The sequence below is a fragment of the Pholis gunnellus genome (assembly GCF_910591455.1).
Source record: "Pholis gunnellus genome assembly, chromosome: 6".
NCBI classification, from domain to species: Eukaryota; Metazoa; Chordata; class Actinopteri; order Perciformes; family Pholidae; genus Pholis; species Pholis gunnellus.
The window spans coordinates 10145597-10172776 of NC_136532.1; the positions used below are offsets into that span (position 1 = coordinate 10145597).

General features: G+C 42.6%; 1 protein-coding gene across 4 annotated transcripts; it reads left to right on the forward strand.

Annotated features, from left to right (window-relative positions):
- Nucleotides 1-635: 635 nt before the first annotated feature.
- On the forward strand, nt 636-26661 carry nipbla (NIPBL cohesin loading factor a). Of its 4 annotated transcripts, none has more exons than XM_079161289.1 (49): nt 636-986; nt 2612-2683; nt 4230-4379; nt 4641-4806; nt 5504-5604; nt 5704-5815; nt 6071-6234; nt 7499-7632; nt 8280-8370; nt 8640-8861; nt 9042-9284; nt 9396-9571; nt 11559-11772; nt 11893-12069; nt 12290-12466; nt 12662-12823; nt 12906-13015; nt 13111-13197; nt 13427-13658; nt 14026-14177; nt 14301-14381; nt 14531-14631; nt 14855-14984; nt 15119-15201; nt 15676-15808; nt 16253-16396; nt 16511-16597; nt 16905-17125; nt 17244-17346; nt 17538-17636; nt 17816-17962; nt 19039-19173; nt 19308-19406; nt 19672-19725; nt 19827-19935; nt 20096-20226; nt 20439-20579; nt 20711-20804; nt 20957-21111; nt 21325-21415; nt 21565-21738; nt 21895-22085; nt 22352-22459; nt 22738-22938; nt 23282-23428; nt 23546-23910; nt 24049-24223; nt 25103-25300; nt 25406-26661. In XM_079161289.1, the coding sequence occupies exons 3-49, from the start codon at nt 4316-4318 to the stop codon at nt 25751-25753; spliced, it is 7029 nt and encodes a 2342-aa protein (XP_079017415.1). In that variant the 5' UTR covers nt 636-986; nt 2612-2683; nt 4230-4315; the 3' UTR covers nt 25754-26661. The 4 variants fall into 4 exon arrangements, with proteins under 4 accessions (XP_079017415.1, XP_079017413.1, XP_079017414.1 ...); XM_079161287.1 differs by having other exon boundaries at nt 6071-6228; nt 9396-10141; XM_079161288.1 differs by having other exon boundaries at nt 6071-6228; nt 9396-10141; nt 12909-13015.
- The last annotated feature ends 519 nt before the right edge of the window (nt 26662-27180 follow it).

Genomic DNA, 27180 nt, shown 5'->3' on the forward strand with positions numbered 1-27180 from the left:
AAAATCTATCCTCAAATCTAATAATGTAATGTGTATAATATATAAATATAATGTAACTTTCATGATAGGCTATGTCTACTCTATTACATTTAGGTTTACTTTTAACACCCCTAACTGTATGTGACATAGTCATTAGTTACTTTGCAGATCAAGATTTTTTGGAGAGAACAGCCTTGAAACGGTGTGCATTGTTATAGATCAAACTAAAATAACAGTAGATAGTTCAACACAGGAACATGTGAGAGGGCTCATTCTGCATGGGTAGCCTACTTTTGCTTTTGATGCTTCATATGATGCTAATAATATACGACTTTTACTCCAATTGAGTATTTTTTAAATAGCAACAGGCTATGACAACTTTACTTAAGTAAAGGAACGGTCCGTCTTAACATTAAACAGAAAACATTGCAATGTAAGTGTTCCACTTAGCGTAATTATATATATATATATTTCTTTAGCTTTCTGATGTAAAAGTAAATGTAGTGTAGGCTATAGCGCAGGTAAGGTTGTCTTGCAGCGCCATCTAGCGGCTCAAACACGAAATGTCGCATGGCATTTTGTTTGGCGCCGATGGAGGGAGTCACTCCTGAGATCTTTGGTCAGTCAGACGGCAGAACTTCCGGTCGGCATTTTGTTCTACGAGAGGAGAGCCTCTTGATGATCGCAACAATCGTCATATTTCTCATTTACTGTCGAAATTGACTGCACTCATTGTTTATGTCGGCGCAGACCGACTGAAACGCCGACGAACGAATGTTTCCCCATGAATGTGCGTTGAAACATTCACTCTTGAGTGACGGAAAAAGAACGAATCAGTCCGACCCGGATTATTGTTGATAGCTAGCAAGCTAGCTAACCAGCTAGCTGGCAAGCCAATCGAGTTCCTTCTGGAGGAGCAGAGAGAGAAGAAAGGGGGAGCTAGAGATACGGACACGGACAGAAACCAAGCTAAAACATTCCCCTCCCTTTGAACGCAACATCCGAAGGTAAATATAATTACCCGTCTATCTTGATGCAACAAAGTTTTTTAAAATCGCGATTATTAACAATAACATAAATAAATGCTCTGCTGCACGACCACCTACGGCGTCGTTAATCGTTGACCGGGAGGTAACGGAAGCTAGCGAACTAGCCAGCCGAGCTAGCTAGGTGTGTTTTTGCTCCGCTGAGGCGCACGGCCTCGACTGGATGTCATTTGTCGAGCCCGGGGATTGGGCCGTTGCCACGGAATTAGACTCCGTACCGTTGCTTTTACGTCTACTCACACTAACTCGTCGCATTATCCTGAGCTCAGGGGGAATTGAATCGCACGCATCTCCTCCTACAAGCGCTTCCTTGTATTAATTGAATAGCAGTCGCTTTATTTGAACGAGAAACAGCGTTAGAAGCTAACCCACAACAGTTAGAGCTAGTTAGCATAACTAGCAAGCAATTAAAACACGACTATTGTTGTTAGCGAACGTTAGACAGCTAGCGTTAATGATATTAGCTGCTATCGTAACATGTAACACTAGCTTCGTGGTTAGCTCGAAAGACCCAGACAGGAAACTTCTTGGCAGAGTAATGTTGAGTTTACGCTGGTGGGTTTGTGCGCAAGTAACGTTAGCGGGCTGCAGCTGGCATTTCAGCTCACTAAGATAAACAATTTAATGATGGCTAACGTCAACTATACGTTAGCTAATGTTTAGGTTGTCATTATTGTGTGTTGTTTGGCTGTTAGCGTTGTGCGTTGGTCTGCAGGAGCCTCTGACAGGGCTTGTGTTGGGTTTGGTTACTCTCCTGTTTTGAAATGTTATGAGTGACTTAAGTTATAGACAGAGTACACGCTACGCTGCCTCAGCTACAGTTAACGTTGCTCAACGCTAACAGTTATCGGAGTTTGGTTGACATGTGGACGTTGGTGGAATCTTACACATTTTGGCTTCTCGGCTACAACAGAAACAGTTTGATTGCTTTCTGCAGTTAGCCAGTTTGAAGAATGCGCTCGGTGGCTGTCGGCTGCTGGAGGATGCAGCCCCCCCACTACTGCCGCCACCATCACAGTGCATCTGTTCCTTTGTGCTGCCTCCTGCCTGTCAGTCTCACAGCTGTCAGCCAAGCCCCTGCGTACCGAGGAAGAGCACATCGACCGAGCATGCTATCGTTACAGCTAGCCAATGCAATGTTTACAAAATCCATCTGTTGATCCTCCAACAGTTAGTTATGTCATGCAGAAGCCGTTGCACGTATTTACTATACTATGGCCTCAACGATCGGCTTGCACTGAAGTCTGGTTTCAGCATTGTGTTTACAGATTTGCATGGCAACGCTATTTAGCAGAAGTTGTTGTCAACATGTTGCTTTTCCTTAGTTGTCATGAAAAATAATTTCTCATAAGGTCAACAGTGTTGCATTCTAGGTTTGAACAGTGTGTAGCAGTAATGACATGGTTGTTGCAAATATGTAATGAGTCGGTGTTGTGATGCTGTATGTGGCATTATTTAGCTGATTTCGGTTAGTTTATTAGTTTAACTGCTGTCAACGCAACTTTATATAAAAATGTCCCCATAGAAGAATAAAATGCATTTCTGTGTCACAAAGCCTGATGCAGGTCCATGTTGTCTTTCAACAGAGTGAAGGAGTGGGACTTTTTATCTGAAATGTCAGTGAGTCCACCCGAGACTGCACAGAATTCTTCAAAAAGGTATAGTTTGATAATTTGAGCCATTTAGCATTTTTATTGACATGTCATTATCAACAATAGCAAAGCCTGCATACTCTTAATTGATAAAACAACTAAGAATCTTAACATGTTTGAGGCTCGTGTTATCAATGCCTTTCATTTTGACGTCTAACACATTCATCATAATTGTGTCATGGAGAGTAAACACAGAAAACGAGAGAGTTTCGTCCTGGCCTTCTACCGGCTTATCCTTCTGCTTTTCTTTGACCTCCTTTGACTACTCTTACTTGAGAGGTCAAGGACACCTAGCAAGAAAAGCTATTAGACAAATAAAGTACAACATAGGGTTGTAATTTATGCACATCCCTCATTATAAACGGAGGGTGAAGTACCCTGTGGTTTGACATTAGTGACTGGTATGGTAGTTACACAAAGATTGACATCAGTTGACTACTAATACAGTTTGACAGCACTGTTGATAATAAGTGTAGTAAATAGAGGAGCGTTGTTGGTATCTACTGTATTACCACGGCCAATCAGAATGTCAAGGCTTATTCACTGGAGTACATTATCACTGGGGCTGTATATTATTGAAAAAATATCTATACTGTTGACAGTATGATGCATGACTATGATCATGCTTTTCCCCCCCACAAAGCCCCTTTCTTATGTTAATATTGTGCAGTTGTGTTTCCAACTTATTTTCCGTGCAGAGAATGTATTGGTCTCCGCTTGATGTTTGCATATTGCACATTTGCTATTACGGGGAAGCTATGTAAAGTAATCTGACATGACATTTAAATGACTCATAATAAGCATCGGTCAGTAAACTGAGGCTGAACTATGACTTACTTTGCAGATTGGAACCAAAATAGCAAGCATTTTAATACTTTATTCATCGCTTCATTGGACTGGGATAGTTCATCGTTGATTGGTCGCTGCTTATAGCGTATCCCAGTGTAATAACATAACATGACCGAGCAGCAGGATGGTCTACTAGTCAGTGACCTCTAAGACCTGGATTCAAGCCTTCGTTTTTATCTGTTGAACATACTTGAGTAAGACACCTAACCTGCACTCGTGGTAGTGGCATGACATTTCTGATCCCGTGTCCCTGCTATCACCCAAGCAGAGAGCACTAAAGACCCCCCCCCCCCCCCTCTCTTATGGATTAGTACCGTGTATAAATAATACTAGATATATGAATGAAAAGGGTGGGATCCATGACAGTTTATTTTGATTGACAAGATCTAATGAGACACATGTATTTGTGGCTCACAGATGATGCAGCCAGGGCAGACGTAGCCGTATTTATGCAGCACATAATAGTTCAATCACTGAATTTGATTCCATGTTTTTGATGTGTCTGAATCCGGTGAATTTACTATTTTGTTTTCACTTGTTTTTCACTTGTTATCCCTTCTTTCTTCTGTCTCTACTCATTTCGTAAATCATTTTCTCCTCCTCCTGCTCTTGCCCTCTTTCTTCTTCTTTCTCCTGCCTTCACTCATGCTGTTTTTGTTGTTGTTGTCTGTCTCTCTCCCTGACTAACCTTCCTCTCTCCTAGGAGTCAGGAGATGTGAGGACGGGTGTCGTTCATCGACCCCCTGATCTACCTGTGTATCAACACACTCCCCCACCCTCACCTTCAGCATGAATGGGGATATGCCTCATGTTCCCATCACCACTCTCGCTGGGATCGCTAGCCTCACAGACTGTGAGTGACACACAGCCGTTCTCCAAACTCACTAGCACAGATCTGTCGTTGGTCCTCTTCCAGTTTAAATTGCCAATCTGAAATATTAACACATGTAAATTTGCAATTGTTATAGTATATTCTGTCCCCTGTTTTGTTTTCCTTCTCTCTACATTTCTACAACCATGTGTCCTCTATGGCTGATGTTTGTTTCTCACCCTGTCTCTTTTATTTCTCTACCTCCCCATCTCTATACTTTCCGTCATCTATCTCTTGTTTCAGTGTTGAACCAGCTGCCCCTCCCGTCCCCTCTCCCGGCCACCACCACTAAGAGCCTCCTATACAATGGGAGGATCGCAGAGGAAGTTACCTGCCTACTGGGCTGTCGGGATGAGAATCTGGCCTCCCAGCTGGCCCACGGCCTCAACCAGGTCTCCACAGAGCACATGTGAGTTTATACGTGAAAGTGTGTATATGACAGCGTTGTGTCCTGTACAGAGAGCTTAGGATGTCACATGACGTGACTTTACAAATGATCCGTAAGAACGGGCAACAACAGAAGAGATGCCACTGTTGACTATAGAAATGAAGTGATTTAGCTGCAGACAAATATGACACTTTTAATGTTTAAAAGTAAAGAACTTTGTATTAAAGTTATAGTTTTTAAAAAAGTTTCTTCATTTATCTTGTAAAGTGCCACTTTGGTTCCATGGCACAAAATTAGACAAAATCCAATTTAGTGCTTATTACTGAGGCCACATTTTTATTATGTTATTTGTCATCTGATATTGAGGTATTGATGTTTATTCATATGAAACCACTGAAGTATACCCGACAAACCAAATCAATTTAAGTCATTCCGAAGATTCTGTAAATCCAATTTAGCCATGAAGGCGCTCCGCTCATTGATTTTCAACATTGTCCATACATTCCTAAAACAACCAAGCAATACACAGAGCGTTCAATTTACCAACCCTAAATTGTAGGCTACATGGTCATATATATATATGTTAAATGCAATTCATATTTGCATTCATACATGTTTAGAGTTTTAAACGTTTCTACATATTGCTATGAGTAATGCTGCCCACTTGTCTTACTCTCACCCTTTAATACTTTGACTGAACTTATTTGTGTGTTCTCAGAGAGCTGAAGGACAACCTGGGTAGCGATGAGCCAGAGGGAGATGCACCACTGCTGCTGCAGACCATGCTGGCCAGGAACCCTGGCATCTTCAGGGAGAAAAGTATGGCGATAGCTACCTGTTGCACATTATGGCAGGAAGGCATACAGTCGTAAAGATATTTATAAACTGATATACTGTCTTTTTATCATTTCTGAACAGATGTTATGCAGCAGCCAATGGTACCAACGTACAAGATTACTCAAAATTCCTTGCATAGCCCGGCCCAGCCTGCGAACTTCCAGCCGGCTGCAATGTCTCCAAATCCACCGAGGTGAGTCAGGCTGCAAAATTCAGCCGATCCTCATGTACCATTACTAGAAACTGTGACCGTGTAAACATTTTGTGTTCTTTAGTATCAATGATTATTTGCTTAATGTATAAGCAGTGTCATTGATTAATAGATAATGCAATTTATATATATTTTTAAGTTATGCAACGTTGGTTATTTTACTGTTGTTGACATGCAACTTCCTTCTACGTGCTTGCTCACTTTCCTTCTCCCTGTCCTCTCCTCCACTTTGTCCAGTCGGTTTGTGGCTCCCCAGACTGGTTCCAGTAGTCGGTACATGGGCCAGAACAGTCCAGTACCGAGCCCCTACACCCCCCAGAGCCCCGCCCCCGGTTACATACAGCAGTACCCCCATCAACCACCCAGCTATAACCAACACCAACAGATACAGCAAGGTGACAGTAAGTGTGCTTCATGTTCATGTGCATGCATCAGGGGGCTTTTGTTGAAAAGCAGATTTAAATCTGTCAGAAAGCCAAATTACAAAGCTAAATGCTTGACTTTTGTCTTTGCAATGTTTTGTTGGTTGCCTGTGATTAGCAGCTGAGGATTTTGTGGACAACATTTCGTTCGTTCCTTGTTAAGCTGCTGTAAGTGTGAAGTGAACGCTTCAGTTGCTTCACAGGTGTTGCCTCATTGTTGTTTTTTAGATTTCCAACTGTATTTTGTCTCGAATGATTCGGATGTTTAACCGGGGGTTTCCCAAATGTTTTATGAAAGAAACTTCTATTTGATCTTTTTCTCTGTTTTAAAATATATGACAGAGCAGTGTTCCATTCATTGAAACAGGGATGCCTCGTGGACAGTGAAAAGTCAGAATTTAATAAAACATAGAAAAATATAATTGTATAGTTGATATTGAATAATTAGATTTAAAAGGTCAGTGGGGCAATTTCATGACTTTAGCCCATGTTTTCAGTATGGCTGATACTGATCACCATATCATCATCGCTGTTGTATATGTTGACAGATGTGCAAAAAAAGCGCTGTGAAGCAAATTACAGCAAATGTTTGAAACATTTATTTATGTACGATCGTTTTCTTTCCAGTAAATTTCACTGTTCAAAATGTACTTTTGTACGTTACTGTCATCTATAAAATTAAAGATCATATGTTGTGGATTTACGTAATTCATGCCCTCTAAACTTGAAGAGAATTTGCAATTTATTTCATAACATCTGTGACAGCTGTGGCTCCTACAAGTGCCTCTCAATTACAAGTGTAATTGGTTGGAATGTCTGCTCTGGTGATTTAATACTGCCAGTTCACTGGTGAAATATTTGACCAATAACAGGAAGTACAGGTTTGTTTCAACAATGTAGAGATTAAACAGGCATATGCTTCTCAAACAAGTTTGCTTCTAAGAGCCAAGATAAGTTTAGCATTTTACACACAACAATTTTCATGATGTATACAACCTGTAAATTCAGTCACATCCGGGGGGTGAACTTTTAGGGATTGGTTTACTACTTTCTGGGTCTCATAAAACCTCTCTGACTCCTGGATAAACTGAAGCCACATGTATGCAGTTAAACCTGTTTGCTGTATTTCACCAACACTTTTTTTCTTACATTTTTAAGAGATGTTTTTCTGTCATGATCAACAATGTTATAGTTGCCGCACTCATGGAACACTAACAAAAGGACCTTTTTATTTATTTTGCAGTGTCTGTGGCCAGTCCCATGGTTCCAGGTGGCATTCGAAATATCCACGAGGGAAAAGTATCGGGGCAGATGGCCAACGCTGCCAACCACCACTCAGAGGACTACATGAACATTGTACACCGACTGAGCACTGAGGTACAACTGACAAAGTCCAACATGAGTACATTATCAGTTCACTACATGAACAAACATCAACGTTTGCTGTTGATTAAGGCTATTTTTAGACATTTTCTTTGAGGTTTGGAACGTTTGTAATGTGAAACAAAAACATTTTCTACAATCATCAGACAGACAAAGAATTAAAAATGTTATGGAGCGGTTATGCTCACCAACCAGGCACAACGGTTTCTGAATAAACCCGGTTGAGCCACATACGTGTGGTTATATTTGTGTTTATTTTTAGTTCTGTTTAGGTTTTAACAACTGTTAAAACAGAAACGCCACGCCCTCCATCTTTTATGGGTTCATAGATTTATTTATTTTGGTATTTTATAGCAATTTTTTATAAATGGACGCTGGTTTTGAAGTGGAGTATTTTTTCCCCATTATTATTGTATATATTAAATAAAATCGACATTATGGTTTTGAATTGCCAGACAGAATCAGTGCCATGTTCAAATTATTGATTGATTATGGGATCCTTGATGAGAAAAGCTTCATTTGCGACAATTTGACAAAAGTTGGACTTGCCGCCAACAGTTTTCAGATATTTCTTTGGTTAACGGTCCAGTGTAAAGCGGATACCTGGTAGATTACATCTGTCTTTTCTGTGTGTTGTCTAGGAGTCAGACTCCGCCATGAGGAATCCTTCGTTCTCTCTGAGGTCTCCACAGTCCGGCTGCTCCCCAGCAGGGAGTGAAGGAACACCCAAACGTAAGGACACTGGAAGAGGGAAGGAGACGCTACAGTGCCTACCGGTTTTCATTTAGGAAACGGCCTCCCCTGGCTCTCTAAAACTCATGATTACAATTTCACAGCAACAGAATGGTTTGAGGTCATTTCAGTCTTGGAGGACACCTTCGTTTTTTGGCATTGTACATCATCAGCGTCTGTTGTCACGACAGTGCTGTGTCTGATTTTGTGCACTTTGTTTTTTACTTGCCTTTTGGAGGGTAACTTTCTTTGGTGTTGCTTCTTTGCAGCAGGTTCTCGCCCCCCGCTGATTCTGCAGTCACCACCTCCCTATGCGCCCTCACCGAGGGAGGGAGGACCTGTCCAGAACCAGCAGCTCCAGCAGAGGAAGAAGGGCCCCGCAGTGAAAGAGGAGAAAGATTTGTACGACATTGTGAGCTCTCCAAACAAGGACTCTACAAAACTCACCCTCAAGTTGTCCAGGGTCAAGTCAAATGAGTCCGACACCCCAGGTAAGGAAGGAAGGCACCATCTGAGCCGGACCCCCATGTTTTTATGTGGTTTCCTACATCTGCATTTTAATAACTTAGCTGTACTAAAAGGAGGTATGCTGCACTTGCGTCTTGGAGTGAATTCCATTTAAAGCCCTTTTTAAATGCAACCCTGTAAAAGTGTTTTTGTTAATATCTCAGGAGATGCTCTGCCGGGAATGGACGAGAACTCTGACAACATGGAGACAGAACTGGGCTTTCAGCAGGTGCCTGTCCTCCAGCAGAATCTAGCTCGGATGCAGCAGCAGCAAGCTTGTGGTGCCAGTGGTCTGCAGCCTCCCAGTTCCCCGTACGACGAGGCAGAGCTGGATGCCCTCGCTGAAATTGAAAGGATAGAACGAGAGGCGGCGAGTGAGAAGTGCTCCAAGGAGGTTCAAGATAAAGGTGTGTAGAATATCAGAAACACGACTGTATGGATGAAAGCTGAACAAATAGTTGTGAAGAACCTCAGAGGTTGTACAAGTTTGTTTGATCTTCATCTCTTTCTCTTTACAGACAAGCCACTGAAGAAGCGAAGACAGGACTCCTTTCCCCTGGAGCCCGGCACAGGGGGACCCGGTGGCCCCACAGGTGCCCCAGGCAGTGGATCAACAGGAGGGGGCAATGCTGGCAAACTGACCCCGCAAGAGGCCACCGCAGCTGGGAACGGTGCCAGCCGCCCTCCCCTCATGGTGAGCATCGACCTCCAGCAGGCAGGCCGAGCTGATGGCCAGCTCGACCCCTGTCTGGCTGCCCCTATTCCAGCCCTTGAGGCCCAACGCTGGCCTGAAGAACCAGCTAGTGGGCCGGCTGCAGTGGAGGGTTCTGACACGGCTTTGCGGTTGAAACCAGACGGGCGGCCGGAAGTCATCAAGAACAGGGTCGATAAGCATGACGGCAGGAGAGATGGTCGGGAGTCGTCGAAGCACCGACACGATGACAAGTCCTCCGACAGACGGGGAGACATGCCAAAGTCATCAAACCGGGGGGAACACGGACGAGACAGGGACCGAGAATCTGACAGGGATAGGAGGCATCGGAGCGAGACAGGCGGTCGAGACCGACGCTCGCCTGACTCGCGCTGTCGAAGTGACAGAGATAGGTACCGGGCTTCTTCCACCGGGGAGCCTGGTCGGAGCGGCAATAGGCACGATGGTTCCAAACCGGCGTCGTCTGCCTCTGGTGCTAAACTTCCAGATTCTTTCCCCGCTCAGCTCCTTGGAGGGCATAGTGGCGCACTGAAGAACTTCCAGATCCCTAAGGTGATCTGGGCTGACCCAAACCAAATGTCTACCCACCTACCAGTCATTCAACTTTCAAAAACCAATCACACCACTGTTCACTCTCGTTTGCGTCTTTGTTTTCCCATTTGTCAGCCTTTTGTTTATTCCTGGGATAAAACTATGAAATGCATTAACCCACACCTAACCATCTGCCTAAAGTAGAAGAGTGGATTCATTTGTTAGTCCGGTGTGTAAACAAAAGCAAGTACTTTTTTAAGAAATGCTCCAATACCGTTTCTCAGAGGTTTCGTGTGGGTAAATGTCGACTTAAAACATCCACTGTCCGTATCATGCAGCCATACAAATCTGGACTGAAAAAAAGAAAGAGCTCATTTTCTCTTTACAATTCAGCTTCCATTTGTTTCATCCTTTCTTACATCTACTGTCAATGCAGTGCTGAGAGATGCAACCCCCAGCCACGTGCTCATCTTTAAATATGGTCGTTTTTGTTTACAAAAAAGCAGACACAGTGTTGCATGCAACACCTTCGTTTGTGCTACTAGAAAGGATCGGTTGAATCCAGTAAACAAACGACATGGATGAAATGGTTAAGAGTCGTCCTGGCAGGAAACCAGCTCCGCAGCTGCTGAAGGATACAAGCGTAGTTCAAACTGATCTGTCACGAGGCCACTGGCGTATGTCAGGAAGATGAAATGGGATCACAGTATCGATCTTTATCGTCTCAGTAGAGCTAAGCAATGCTTTTGATTGTATTGTTCGTTTACGATGCGTGTCAGTCACTGGTAGCGTTTGCAATGGGAAGCGGTGTTTTGTGTTGGCGAATGAGTTATGGCTTCCCTGTGGTGGAACTGGTTGGATTGAATCATAGTCTGAGAAATGTATCCAAGAACAGTGTGCTTATGATAAATGGAAATGAATACTTGACGAATTGAATCAACAGAATGTCTCTTCATTTCTTAAATACAATCGCGTTGGCTAATGCTCGCCGTTAACAAATTCAATTCTTTCAGCCAGGTCGGAATGATTGGATATTGTATTAGTCAGATTCACAATGTGAAAAATGTTGCCGAGTGGAAGCATTCGCAAACAAAATGTCCTGTTTTGGCTCGTCACCCCGAGTGGCTGGGGGAAGTTGCTGCCTTGGCGCTGCATTGATGACGATGTGCCGTGTATCGATTGACCATCGCTCATAGAGTTTAAGACAACAACGTTGGGAAACGGTGGATTGCTCCTTGCTGTCAAACCTATACTGGAAATCAACATCAAAATCACTTCTCTCATGTCAATCACTTTGATCTATTATTTCCTTTTTTTTTCTTTAAACAAAGCTCATGCATATCTGTCAAAATCTTTTACGTGTGCATTTTGAAGCTCAAACGTTACAAATGCAGAGGGCTTTTCTGACTCCTTTCTGTTTTTGTTTTTTTTACTTCAGATCAAACGTGATAAGGATGTCGGTGGGTCGAATGAAAGTCAAATGTGGGGACAGCCCAAGGTTAAGCTGGAGAGGCTTGGTTTGGTGGAGGACTTTGAGAAGAGGCCCAAGCCTGTAGTGGTCCTGAAAAAGCTCTCTGTTGACCAGATCCAGAGGATCATCCGACACAGCAAGTCTGGAAAGAACCGGATCTCCTCAGGGAGGTCCAGCAAAAGTAAGAACAAGAAGCAGTTTTGCTCTCTAGCTCCATTTTTATTTGACCATTCACTTAAATAAGAAAACGGAATTCCTTTTTTTTTGTTAACTTGTAAAATGTGATGTTTTCAATTTTCAGGTGGCATGGACCCGTCGGTTCTGAAGGAGCTGCCACCAGAGCTGCTGGCAGAGATCGAGTCAACCATGCCGCTGTGCGAAAGGGTGAAGGTGAACAAGAGGAAACGAAGCACTGTAAACGAGAAGCCCAAATATGCTGAGGTCAGCTCGGATGAAGACTATGACGCAAACGGAGAGTGTGAGTAAAATTATTCGATTCTCGTCGGTTTTCGCTGCTCGTCTTTTCTCAAGGTTTGGTTATTTGCTTTGGTAAAAATTCTTAAATGATCCAAACTTTTAAACTACATAGAAACACTTTTATATTTTAATACCAATACATTGTAACGTGTTGGTGTACTTTGGTATACCTTTTCTTTTTAGATTTTAGGACCTGATTTCTTTATGCCTTATCTCTACAGCTGCCAAGAAGCGCCAGCGCAGAGACAAAGACAGGTCCTGGGATGTGGAAGAAAGAGATCGCCGGGGTTCCGGGGAAAATCGGAAAAGTGGGAACCGGGAAGGCAGACGGGGCTCAGGGAGCCGCTACCGAGACTCCTCCGATGAACATTCACCACCGCCACCCAGCATGACTGAAAGTCTGTATTCAAGTCATCTGTCACCTCATATCCAATTATGGTCTTTTCACTTTTGTGTGTGACATTGATTTATAATAATGAACTTGTGTGTGCGTGCGTGTGTGTGTGTGTGTGTGTGTGTGTGTGGTATCTGGCACACACAATAAAAACAAAACAAGAAACAAAAAATATTAAGATGAAATTTCTCTCGCTCAGTTGCCAGAAAAATGAAGGAGAAGCAGAAGCAGAAGAAACGGAAAGCATATGAACCCAAGCTCACCCACGAAGAGCTGATGGACTCGTCCACATTCAAGAGGTTCTTAAACAGCATTGACAACATCCTGGAGAATCTGGAGGATGTGGATTTCACTGCCATGGGTGAGTATAAGGGCCGACTGTCGTTTTGAAAATCCAAAAGCAGAAACCTCACAGTCCTTAATTTTGCTTTTGTGTTTTTCAGCAGCAGCAGATGATGATGAGATACCTCAAGAGTTTATGCTCGGTAAACACCAGTTAAATGAACTGGGCAGCGAGTCCGCCAAGATAAAGGCCATGGGCATCTCCAGCAGGGTACTGTATATAGTGTATTACTACAAAGACTGTTGTTGATGTGTGGTGCTGTTTCAGGTGGAGGGCTAAGTGACTCTCTGTCTCTGTTGTTGTAGATCCCGTCAGACAAGCTGGTGAAGCTGCTGAACATACTGGAGAAGAATATCCAGGATGGGTCCAAGCTCTGCACCTTGATGAGCCATGTGAGATCCCGTCCTGCCTCTCTCTGTGTTGAATGTACTTTGTCGTGGTATTTAACTAACATATAGTATTCTGTACTGAAGAAATCCATACAGTATTCACATTGATAAATACCCACCGGGAAATACATTTTTAAATAGGCTGCAAAAGATTTATTTGCTTGAATAAATCAAAACCTTCGGATAGAAGTTTGTTTCTGTAAAACCCGTTCACATTCTTTTCTAACCTCAGGACCACGATGCTGAAGATGAGGAGAAGCTTTGGAGAGACCTCATAATGGAGAGAGTCACAAAGTCAGCAGACGCCTGTCTGACAGCGCTCCACATCATGACCTCAGTGCACATGCCGAAGGCTGTCTACATCGAAGACGTCATCGAGAGGGTGCTGCAATACACCAAGTTCCATCTTCAGAACTCACTGTATCCACAATACGACCCCGTCTACAGGGTGGACCCTCATGGAGGTGAGGATCAAGAAAAAAGGCATTGTTTCATTCAAATCTTATATGTGTTCCAGAGCCTTTGGGGTCTGAGTGAAACTAAATTGAGTTTTGGAATGTGGCCTATTAATATGTCAGAACCTTCCATCAGTTTTGTTCATCAAACTATCCAAGAACTCCTCCTAACCTCCTCCTGCATGGCAGTATATACCTGAAGCACAAAACATGACCTGTAGCAGAAATGACTGCTGTCCTAAACTCTTAGCATCTCATCTCAAGCAGCCAGAGCGACCTAAACGACTCCCTGAATTACATTTAAGACATGCATGTAATCTTTCGTGATCGAAAACAGGTTGAAAAGGATTAACAAGGGTTTCTCTTCTCTGTCTAGGTGGCCTGTTGAGCTCCAAGGCAAAGCGTGCAAAGTGCTCCACACACAAGCAACGTGTGATTGTCATGTTGTACAACAAAGTGTGCGACATCGTCAGCAACATCTCGGAGCTCCTGGAGATCCAGCTTCTCACAGACACCACCATCCTCCAGGTAAACACTGAAAGCACTTGAAAAAAAACAATGTTAAGACTGCAGTCATCTGTTTTATGAAGTCAAAAAAATATAATTGCACACCAGATGATGACTCATGCCATTCTCTTTTTTTTTTTCCAGGTTTCTTCGATGGGAATCACTCCGTTCTTTGTGGAGAATGTCAGTGAGCTGCAGCTGTGTGCCATTAAACTAGTTACAGCAGTGAGTCAACGTTTGTTTTTCTTCTTTTTTTTTTGCAGTTTAAAAACCTCCTGACGTTGGTGTACATCCCTGAAAATGCCTGTTTTTACTGTTTACTACCAAACTCTGAAGGTAGAGAGTAACCACCTTTTATTATTCTCTGTCTCCAGGTGTTCTCACGTTATGAGAAGCATCGACAGTTGATCTTGGAGGAGATTTTTACCTCTCTGGCCAGACTGCCCACCAGCAAGCGCTCCCTCAGGAATTTCAGGTAATTAGTTTTATATGAATTTACATTGATTTATGCCCACAAGGTGTTGCAGGGATAAGGCATCGAATAAGAAACCTTAATAATGTAGAAAAGTAAACGTTGAGGCAGAGGGTGAAGTTTTCCCATTATACAAGTCTGTTTCCTACACCACCAACCCAATTATTTTCCTGGATAATACCCGTAATAGTAAGTTACCATGCATCTTTGCCTCGTGTGTCCTCAGGCTGAACAGCTCAGACCAGGACGGAGAGCCGTTGTACATCCAAATGGTGACGGCTCTGGTGCTGCAGCTGATCCAGTGTGTGGTCCACCTCCCCAACGACAGAGACATGTTCGACGAGTACGAGAGCAAGGTAGGACAGCGGGCAGACACGCACGACTACCGCACAAGCAAGCAGATGTACAATTTATACAAATGCAGACACACGATCAGACATATCATTTGCTCACAAGTCCTTTTTGTGTCTTTTTTTAATTTATTTTGTAGGTGGATCAAGATGTGTTGATAACCAACTCGTATGAGACAGCAATGAGAACAGCACAAAACTTCCTCTCAGTCTTCCTCAAAAAGTAATTACCGCTCCTGTCTGTACTGCCTTCAAAAAGGCTTTGCACTTATAATTGCAAAGTTGCATTACTGTACCAAAGCTGTCGTCGTTAGTATTTATTAACATGGGCTGAAGAATCACTACCGTTTCTCTTTTGGAGCATTACTGCCACAGTTTGTTACACTCTCTGTAGTCACTAAACATATGGATCAAACCACTACCATCCTCATGGTGTGCATGTTTTTCCCCATGTGCCATGTGCATGCTGGGTATTGCACAAGATGCAAACAATTCAGGGACCTACTTACTCTTAATTCTGTAAAGTACTCAAACACTTCACTACATTTGGTGGAAGTAGTCTGACGGCTCGTTTGGCCTAATACTTCAGTTTACTGTTTTCATTTTCTGGTTATTTCTGCTCCCATTAATTCTTTCTCATTTCGCTTTCTGCGGCCTGTTTCCCCCCTTTTTCCTCTCGTCTTCCTCCGTCCTCAAGATGTGGCAGCAAGCAGGCAGAAGAAGATTACCGGCCCTTGTTTGAGAACTTTGTCCAGGACCTGCTCTCGACAGTAAACAAACCAGAGTGGCCGGCTGCAGAGCTGCTGCTCAGTCTGCTCGGTCGACTGCTGGTTAGTATGACGGAGCTCTTTCTTTAAACGGGAAATGCAACTATTTGGGCTTCAGTGATTTCAAGAATAGAAGACCCAGATTGATAGCGGGGGACAGATTTACCTTCCTTTGACATGAGACTCAGACTTAAGAGGTTGCAAGTCATTATTGGAAAATAGATCCTCTTGTTTGATGTATTTTTATTAATTTTAATAATCATTTTGTACTTTTTTTTATTACACTAGTTTTGTATGTCAGTCCTCAACAGAATTACTTTTGATTTGTGGCAGTCAAGTATGTAAATACTTATGGATGCCCTAAAGTAGGAAGTTATTCATCTTGAATGTGATGATACGATTGGTTCTTTCTTTGTCTTTTTTCTTTTAGGGTTTAAGTAAAAGTCAATCTTGGTCCAAAGTGTAAAACTCTTTGTTTCTTTCCCGCTGTGTCTCTGCTCCCCTCAGGTACACCAGTTCAGTAATAAGCAGACAGAGATGGCTCTGAGAGTAGCGTCTCTGGACTACCTGGGCACCGTGGCTGCCCGTCTGAGGAAGGACGCCGTCACCAGCAAGATGGACCAGAAATCAATAGATCGGATCCTGCGAGAGGTAGAACAACAGCTCCACATCCGATGGGCTCGCTGTCTCTTGGACGTAGTTGATGTTTATAGTGACGAAAAACAAGCAGAAAATGTATTATGTGATCTCTCCCTGATTCTATAGTCCCAAGGCACTGATGAGACCCAGCAGCTGCAGAAGGCTCTCCTGGACTACTTGGAGGAGAATGCTGAGACGGATGCATCACTGGTGGTGGGTTTACATTAGACTGGCTGAGGAAGTGGTGACTTTAAACACTGTAGGAGCGTTGACTTTTAATTTATTACATTAACTGGGCTATTTGGCTACATAAAAAAACCACCGTATGTAACCACAACACGAATAAACTAATCATTTTAACCATTGGCCATGAATTCATCTGCTCAAATGTATTGTTTAGAAATGAATATCTACATTGAAGGCTCACATAACAACACTTGTTTCACTGATTAATTACTCTAAATAACTAATGTTTTCTGAATCCGCGAACTCTGACGCCGAGGCCTTCGTTGTTCTCTAGTTTGCCAGAAAGTTCTACGTCGCCCAGTGGTTTCGGGACGCCACCACAGAAGCTGAGAAGTCCATGAGGAACCAGAACTCAAAGGATGAGGACTCATCGGACGGACCGCAACATGCCAAGGAGATGGAGACCACCGGGGAAATTATGCAGCGTGCTGAGAAGCGCAAGAAGTTCCTGCGCAACATCATCAAGGCGACGCCGTCTCATTTCGCCACGCTGAAGTAAAGATTTATCAATATCTCAGTAAAGCTCTCCATATCAGTTACAGTCTCTCTGTCAGTTGACTGTATGATGACTTTATGATCCTCTAACTTTCGTCGTCTTTGCCCTTCTCCCCAGAATGAACTCTGACACTGTGGATTATGAGGACTCCTGTCTGATTGTGCGTTATTTGGCCTCCATGAGGCCGTTCGCCCAGAGCTTTGATATTTATTTAACACAGGTAAGATTTAAGTATCTTTGTTTGTTTTCTTTAGGAATCACATGCAGCTATGTAAAATAATCTATAAGTCGTTCACACAGAATAATAAAGGTGTTATTAGGGTTCACTGGTTTGTCTGTTCTGTCGACTGTTGAACTGAAAAACATCAGTTTGTGTAATCAGGCTGGTGCATTCATTTATTTATTTTATAGATCTTGCGAGTCCTTGGGGAAAGTGCCATCGCTGTAAGAACTAAAGCCATGAAATGTCTGTCTGAGGTTGTGGCTGTGGACCCCAGCATACTGGCCAGGGTACGTTAGGATCTGTGTTCACAGAGGACCGTTTTTCTCATTTCACATACTGTACACGATGTATGATCTTAATCTCTGTTCTAGTCACGTTTTTACTTTATTGTGCTACTCTGTTGTGCATGCAAGTTATCTCGTCGTCCTTTCGCTTTATACTGACGCACTCTTCTCCGTCTCTGCAGTCCGACATGCAGCGTGGGGTCCACGGTCGTTTGATGGACAACTCTACCAGTGTGAGAGAGGCAGCTGTGGAGCTGCTGGGCAAATTTGTGCTCAGCAGACCCCAACTCACCGAGCAGTACTATGACATGCTCATAGAGAGGATACTGGTAAGTTGCTCATTGTAGACTCATTGTGAGGTCTTACGATCCCTGTATGAACACATGATAGTCGTCTTTTTTTCTGCTTCAACTGATGAGCCTTGTTTTACAAATGTGTATGCCGTGCCATCAAAATGTTAATCTACAGGTATCAATGTGCCAGTTCAATGCTCCCCCCATCAACCTGCACGCTTGTATGTGCAAATACATTATGGGTTCATCGTCTCATGCTGTTTAAGCCACACCCTGATTCTGACGTGTTGATGCTGCAGTTGGAACTATGATTTATCAGAACAGAACATTATCAGGGCATTGATAAGCTGACAATAACGTGACGTACTGCGTTGACGTTGTCTTTGCACATCATGCTGCGCACTGGCAGTCGATTGTTATGGCCCCAGCCACCCAACTTACTTTTCTGTATGAAATATTGATTATAATATACACATTTCACTCATGTGCATTATTACACTGTAGTCTTAGTTGTGCGTGTGTTTTTGCGTGTATCAGGGAGAGATTAAAGTTATTGGCCCCGGTACTTTGTCGTACTGGGGCCGGGTTCGTGCTGGATGTTTGTCCCATTCAGGGCTCTTAAAGAGCGGAGCCTGTTCCTCTGCTGGGTCACTGAGTTTACATGAAAGCACTTGAAGGATTGACTTTGAAGAAATGTTGCTTAAAAAGGCTCATTTGAATGTTTCAAGCTTGCTTTTGCATCAATAAAATGAAGTAAGAAGCCAGTTTAATGGCAGCATGCGGTCCAGGATCAACGCGATCATTGTCTTGGCCGTGGTAATACAAGCTATCAATATTGAAATGAAGTACAACACTCCAAGCTTTGTGCCCTTTCTTTGTCCTCCACATCTGAAAGGTGAACACATTGAAATTGTTGTGCCTGTTGTCATGGAAATGCTCAAGAGGGTTCATGAAAAGTTCAATCTTCATTACGGTCTTATACTGCCACCTGTTGTCAGAGAGCAGCGATCGCACCCCGTGCAGATGTTTCTGTTGTGTGTCATGAAAACAAAGGCCTTGCTAATGCTTGCAGAACAAAACAATCTTCTTTTTGTTTTTGTTTTGGTGCACAGGACACTGGTATCAGTGTAAGAAAACGGGTGATCAAGATCCTCAGAGACATCTGTCTGGAGCAGCCAACCTTCAGTAAGATTACTGAGATGTGTGTGAGGATGATCCGCAGGGTCAATGATGAGGAAGGTATCAAGGTATGGATCAACTGCACCTTCGTACCTCCTTTTTTTAGATAAATGTCTCTGCTGCAATAAATTTATCCCAAAACCTTTTGAACGATTTGTACAAAGTCCAGATGAAAACTGATGACACGTGCACTTCTTTATAGAAACTGGTGAATGAGACATTCCAGAAGTTGTGGTTTACTCCGACTCCAAATCAGGACAAGGAGACCATGACCAGAAAGATCCTCAACATCACTGATGTGGTAAGTTTGTTGTGTCCAATAATACAAATAAATAAATGAAAAAGGTCAAATCTTTCATCAACCTTCACTCCGTATTAATTTGATGCCTGCGCGACAGCCGTGGCCGGAGGCGGCATGTTTTTGTTGGGTTAATTCTCGTGATTGAAGTGACAACATGAAGTGATGACATGGTTTTAAACTGCAACTTGACTGGCTGACGGAGGCATACAACCACGTCCGTCTGGGTGCCTGATGGTGAAGTTTAATTCTCTTGTCTCTTCTTCAGGTCGCAGCGTGTCGAGACACCGGCTATGACTGGTTTGAGCAGCTTCTTTCGAATGTAAGTGTTTGATTATTTATTTTTTTGTCGGGGCTTCACCGGGCGGGCAATATATCAATGTTTAAAACATGTTTAAATGACCATTGTCTCTCTCGCTTCAGCTTCTCAAGTCTGAAGAGGATGCATCGTATAAGCCAGCCAAAAAGGCCTGTGTCCAGCTCGTTGACAATCTGGTCGAGCACATACTCAAATACGAGGAGTCTCTTGCAGGTTTGTAATTTTATCATTTGACACCAACTTAAACTGTGCCGTAATGCAGCACTTGATTCTGTCTTAAACCGCTGTCTACACTTCTAGTTGAGTTCATCAGTGTTCTATAATCAGCTTGATTTTTAAAGTGGAATTCATTGATGTCCTCTTTCCTCTGTAGATAACAAAGGTGTAAACTCAACACGGCTAGTGGCGTGTATCACCACCTTGTACTTATTCAGCAAGATCAGGGCCCAGCTGATGGTCAAACATGCCATGACCATGCAACCCTACCTGACCACAAAGTGTAACGTAAGTTCTCTATGCCTAATCCATTTAGTTATTGCTTAATTATTAAGAAAATACTCTTATTGTGTATTTAAGCATTCACTCCCTAATCCACAGATTGGATTGAGCAGTGAAAACACTATTTTGCAATGATTGTTTTTGTGAATCTAGTCATTGTTGCGGCCTGATCTATCAGCGCTTCCCCGGTAGTTACTGTTGTGCTGTGTCCCCTGCAGACTGCCAATGACTTCATGGTCATCTGTAACGTGGCAAAGATCTTGGAGCTTGTGGTTCCTCTGATGGAGCACCCCAGTGAAACTTTCCTGGCCACCATCGAAGAAGACCTCATGAAGCTTATCATCAAATACGGCATGACGGTGCGTGCGAGTAGCTTTTTAGAAAACACTTGATTGGATGCAACATTGTAGAACCGGGTTTGCTCTGTGTAATGTGATGTAATCAGTGTTTTTATAGCGATGACATGACGTCTTCCTTCCTTTTTCTCTAGGTGGTCCAGCACTGTGTCAGCTGTCTTGGAGCTGTTGTCAACAAAGTCACGCACAACTATAAGTTTGTCTGGGCCTGCTTCAACAGATTCTATGGTGAGATGTACAGTTAGCATCTTGTATGCACAGTTTTGAAGTTTTAAAGTTGAGCTTTAACATAAACATAAAAACGTTAAAAAGAAAATAGGACATACCAATAATCTAGGTCTTCTTAGAAGTAACTTAAAATGTATTCTTTCTTTGTTCAGGTGCACTTAACAAGCTGAAGGTTCAGCATCACGAGGATCCCAACATCACGACGTTGGTAGCAAACAAGCCTTTCCTGCTGCGATCGCTCTTCACTGTGGGTGCCCTGGCTCGGCACTTTGATTTTGATCTGGAGGAGTTCAAAGGCACAAACAAGGTAGGATTGCAGCAGATGTTTCATAATATTCCACCTTTTAAAAGGAAAGCTATACGTTCAATTCTTAGTTTTGGGCTTTGCTGCTAGAGAGAGTAAAGTGAAATTGGGGAAATTATCTTAGATATCAAACCAAATCCATTGCTCTACCCCCTTAATAAGACATGATTGAATGTACACTAACTCACAACTATGTGTTCTGTGTGTTGTGCACAGGTCGTTATCAAGGAGAAGGTTCTCGAGCTGCTGGTATACTTCACCAAACATGAGGACGAGGAGGTCAAGACCAAAGCCATCATCGGCTTAGGCAAGAACACCGTTTTAAATATTATTAGGCTTGACAAATGTAAAGGTCGGCCAGATTTTCATACCCCAGCAGGTGGCCATGAGGTAGCTGGAGAAGCGTTGTTTACTTGTTCTCACATGTCTTTGCTGTTTGTTGTTCTCTCCCCTCAGGCTTCCTTGTGATCATGCATCCCAGCCAGATGTTTATGCCTGAGGTGAAAACCTTGTACAACAGCATCCTGGCTGACAGTGCCTCCTCCATCAACCTCAAAATCCAGATCCTCAAAAACCTCCAGACATACCTTCAGGAGGAAGACACGCGGATGCAGGAAGCAGACAGAGAATGTAAGTGTAGCGGTTGCTGTACTTGAACAGCTTTTTGTTACATCCTCTGAGGTCATACAGAGTTTGTAGTGTACATAGTGATTAATAAATTGTTTTCTTTTTACGCTTTGCCTGTAAAAAAGTTGGTGCGACTCATCCTGTTTCGTGTCCCTGCAGGGAAGAAACTTTCCAAACAGGAGGATCTGAAGGAGATGGGAGACATCTCTTCAGGGATGAGCAGCTCCATCATGCAGCTTTATCTGAAGCAGGTGTTGGAGGCGTTCTTCCACACCCAGTCCAGTGTACGGCACTTTGCCCTCAACGTCATTGCTCTCACACTCAACCAGGGTCTCATCCATCCTGTGCAGGTAACAGCCAGAAGCTGTCAAACCAAATCCACCTCTAGGAATCGATAAATAATGAAATCCCATTAAAATTACATTTTATTCTGATCCATTAGTTTGTGATAATGTTTGTGTGTGTTTGCATTTTAAATCCTAAAAATAACCAAGATCCATTTTTCATGTTCTGTAGTGTAGATAAACCCTCATTTACTTCCATTTAAATAGTTTGATAAACAGAAATATGAACACATGCATGTGAACGTCACATCGTTCTTGTCCCGTCTGTGCAGTGTGTACCCTACCTCATTGCAATGGGAACCGACCCGGAGCCCAGCATGAGGAACAAATCTGACCAGCAGCTGCTGGAGATCGACAAGAAGTACACAGGATTCATCCATGTGAGTTGGTGTTCAATGCTTGATTTGTACCTCGATAAGGAATTCCAACTTAGCCTTTCAGCTCTCCCCTTCAGTACAAAAGGATCAACAGAGGATCACTCAATCATCCGGCAACGTCTTAGCTCCGATGGTAGAATGTTTGTGATCTGAGAGCATCTCCATGATGATATAGAATAAAGACGAACAGTTGCAGATCACTTGTGTTATATCTGCTTGAATGCATGAAACTCAGATGCTGAGTGTTTGTAACACTGTTCTTTCAACACATTCTGTCACAGATGAAGGCAGTGGCTGGGATGAAGATGTCCTACAACTTGCAGCAGGCCATCGAGTCGTCTCGTAGGACCATCATAAGGGGTTTCCGACATGACGAGACACCCTCGGCACAATGCTCCCACCTCTTCAGTATGATCCGGGGGAACCGGCAGCACCGGAGGGCTTTCCTCATCTCACTGCTGAACCTGTTCGATGACAGTTCTGTGAGTAAACCTGCACTCATCTTCACACAGCTCATTGTAAAGTGGTATTTCCTCATCAACAACATGCTAAGTGAATATCACATTATTATTTTTTTTTACACATTTGCTAGCGATGTGTCTTGGCGAGAAATGTAATAAAATGAGCGAGTGTTAAACATGACTCTTGGGGATAGAGACAACCTACCTTTAATAAAGAGATGACACACACTATTGTGTAGAAAGATGTTAAATCCCATTATTTTACTAGTTCAAATGTAAATACACAAACACTGCAGTGTGAGTTTGTGTCAGGCACCGACTCTCGATCATGCTTTCCCCTCTTGTCTTTTCTTTCTTTCTGCAGAAGATGGATGTAAACATGCTGCTGTTTGTAGCAGACAACCTGGCCTGTTTCCCATACCAGAGCCAGGAGGAGCCTCTTTTCATTATGCACCACATAGACATCACTCTGTCTGTCTCTGGCAGCAACTTGTTGCAAACCTTCAAAGAGGTAGGACCACATGTTTACACGTAGCTCTGCGTGTATATGTGTCTGCATTTATAGTTATAAGTTTCTATATGGAGTTTTTATTTGTATTTATTTATTTATTTTATTTCTCCTGTGTAGCTTCTGCTAAAGGAGCCGAGGCGTAAGGAGAAGAAGGAGAAGAAGGTAAAGGAGTGGAAGAACACGTCGGATGGAGAGGATGACGAGGAAAGGATGAACTGCGATTCTCCGAGGAGCGGTGGGGAAGAACACGGTGACAATGGCGACGTGGTACGGCGGCCTAAAAAGGCCAGAAAACCTGACCCGGAGAGCTCAGAGTCCGAATCTGATCTGGAGGATTTGGATCTGGAGGACGTGGAAAAAGTAATGAGGCTCGTCCCTGACAATCCCACAGGCCTCCTGGACTTTGCTAATGCTGTTCAAGGCATCCTGTTGCTGCTGGTGCTCAAGCAGCATCTGAAGAACCAATACGGATTCTCTGATGGGTAAGATCTCCATAATAAAACAATACATAAATATATCTACGTTTTTAAAGTGTGGATTAGTTTGACCAGTTCAAACCTTCAGCCACTTTGGGAATTCCATGACTTCTGTAACTCTTTCTTTTTTTTTGTCTTCCTCAGTAAAATTCAGAAGTACTCTCCGACAGAGTCAGCCAAGGTGTACGATAAGGCCGTGAACAGGAAAAGCACCGCTCTCTTCCACCCACGACAAACCATCGACTTCATCGCCAACAACATGGCTCGCGCCACGCTGTCGACAGATGTCAAGAAGCGGATTGTCAGACAGTACCTAGATGTAAGTAATCAAGCTGTGTCAGACTTTCATTGCCAATGTGTGATGTAGGCCGACATTACCGATAGACAGTTCATCTGATTCTTTTGGGGTCTTCTCACCAGTTACTTACAGCAGGATTTAAATACAAAGTTAACGGTACACGGTGAAATGTGAAAAGATCTGGGTTAGCATTCAAGGAAGTCCAGTATTCATGTTAAATGATGTTTTGACCTTTTAACTAGGCCCCAGGAGTTTACCTTTTAAGATGGCTGCTTTTATTTTAGGGCTGGACAATATGTTTTATAGATATTGTCTCAGTATTTTTAGGACATAATGCGATGTATATATATTCTTTTATTTTTTTATTATTATTTATTTTCTTCTCTAAATCAATATATCTGTCTGATTCAAACCTTTGATCCGTGAGGTGGTGTACCCTGATTTTAAAGTCAGATTAGTTTTTGGAAATGTATTTATTTTATTCAGTTTTACTAATTATTTTATACTAATTATTTAATAATATAATAATATTTTTTAGAATTTCTCTATTATATCAAATATAATTTTCTCTATTAGATAGTTTTCAGGTAGTAGAAGAATCTCCATTCCTTTGATTCATTTAATATTTATTTAGTTTTATTTAATTATTTATTTATTCATGATTGACTGACTGACTTATTAATTGTGAAATTGCCAAGAATCAACCCTTTTTGTTTTGAAATCATTTCTTACTCTAGTGTGTACAAGTACCACAAAGCAAAGTGGTGGCTCGTCTTTTTTTGAAGTGGATGTATGTATAACCTCCCTTCACTTCTTACGCTGTCTCCAAGCGTTTTCTCTGGTGGCTTGAAAAAAGTTACGCGTCTCAAAGTCAGTTTCTTGTCTTTTCACTCCAAACAGTTCAAGGTTCTGATGGAACATCTGGACCCGGATGAGGAGGATGAGGAGGGAGAAGCGTCTGCCAGCGCTAACATCCGAAACAAAGCCATAAGCGCCCTACTGGGAGGCTCTGGCCCCATGTCAGGACCCAGTCCGCGCAATCAGGCAGGTCCGGAGACCGACGACGACTACAGCGACGGTGACGAACGGACGCCAGGGGTGAGAGAAACTGAAACGCACACACTATTTATAAAAGACAATTTAAAGATGTGCGTGAAAATAGTGCAACATCTTTATTTATTTTTTCTTCTGTCCTCCCTGCAGTCTTCTCGAAAGCCAAGGCGAGCAGGTGACTCCATGAACGAGACGGTGGATGCTATGGATGTGATTGCCCTTTCCTGCCCCAAATACAAGGACCGGCCGCAAATAGCTCGAGTCATCCAGAAGATCTCCAACGGATACAGCATCCACTGGATGGCCGGCTCCTACTCGGGGCCATGGGCAGAGGCCAAGAAACGCGATGGCCGCAAACTGGTGCCTTGGGTGGACACTATTAAGGAATCGGACATCATTTACAAGAAGATTGCCTTGACCAGCAACCACAAACTGAGCAACAAAATAGTACAGACTTTACGCTCACTGTATGCAGCGCGGGAAGGAGGAGCTAGCTAATGGCTCCCGTGTGGTGTTTTTTTTTTTTGTTTGTTTTTTGGTCCCCCTTCTCCATTTCTACTTTATCAAAATCCTCCTCTTCCCTGCTCCTGCTCCTCCTCCTCAACCTGCCACCTCCAACAACACAGCCAAACTTCACTGGATTCCTACCCTGCTCCTCTCCTTCCTCATTTTTGTAAGAAAACACAAGAGGGCAAGAATATTTGACACTACATACTTTTACATGAGTTATTCTTGCAAAAATGACACAAAACATAAGACTTATTATATTAGAGGGACTGCTCACGTTTTGTTTGTGTACAAGTGCAGAGGATAGAATCCGGAAGGCATTAAAGGAATAATTCACCCCAAATTATCCCTTGAAAAGGCTATCAGAAAAGAGACCTGGAGGGAAATGTTTCGTCAACATTGTTGTGGGAGCTCCTTCGCTGTTGTGCAGCAGATTCTAGTCGCTCATTTCTACTCCCACTGTATCATAGTTTAACACAACAAAAACCTAAAATGTTTATATCTCTGAAGACAAAAAAGCTGTAAAAAAAAGAATAAAACCTTAAGTGAATGTTGGAAATTAGTCTTTTTGATGTTCTTATTAAAGTGTTTTTGGAGTTTATTATATACTAGCACCCTGATGGTTTTTTCCTTTTAGCTTTTAGATATTTGAAGGAAAAAGAAAAAATAAGAATTTTTATTTTTGTTCACTTTTATTTGTCCATGCTGTACAATGGCAGAGTCCTCTGAACATAATTTATTCTATTTCGAACTACGCATGCAGTATATGTGGCCTATTGCAGGAGGATATTTTGTAAATGTAGATTTTGTTGTATTAGGTCACCCTAGTAATACGAGGAAAGGGGATCCAGACCCTTTTGGTGGAACAAATACTGCAATAAATTTTCTACTTCTCTTTGTCACTTGTCTGCTCAAAGTGTTAATCTGATCTTTTCATTTGATAAATGAAGAAAAGTTTAGGACCTCTAATACTGGTAAAACACAGATGGGCCTGAAAGGATAGTTGATCGTATATGAGGGTTACTACATTTTCTGTTCAGAGTTATGCTCAGCCACTATGGAAGTCATCAGTAACTGCCTGTCTTACTATATTGTTTTATTTTATTATACCAGCTGCATTTAGTACATAAAGGAATATTAGCACTGAAGTCAAATATGTCAAGACTTTTGGGATAATTAGTCATTCGTAGTACAATCCGAACATAGACTTACCCAACATTTTGAGTATTCTATTCTTTCAGTGAGGTGTAATTAAACCATTTTCAATTTTTTAGATTATATTTAGAAGTTAAATATAAAACTGCTCTTCCAACTGATTTTTTTTTTTATGGGACGATAACACAGACTGTATGGTTGATGTGTGCATGTGACGCTGTGGAAAAGTCGTATTTGTAAAGCGCATTACGAAGCCTTCTTGG

What these genes read in the sequence shown, in the direction of transcription:
- nipbla (XM_079161287.1), top strand. Translation starts at nt 4,316, where the DNA reads ATGAATGGGGATATGCCTCATGTTCCCATCACCACTCTCGCTGGGATC. An exon ending in TTGAGCAGCTTCTTTCGAAT is followed by an intron (nt 19,726 to 19,826) that starts GTAAGTGTTTGA and finishes CTCTCGCTTCAG; the next exon opens with CTTCTCAAGTCTGAAGAGGA. An exon ending in AGTACACAGGATTCATCCAT is followed by an intron (nt 22,460 to 22,737) that starts GTGAGTTGGTGT and finishes ATTCTGTCACAG; the next exon opens with ATGAAGGCAGTGGCTGGGAT.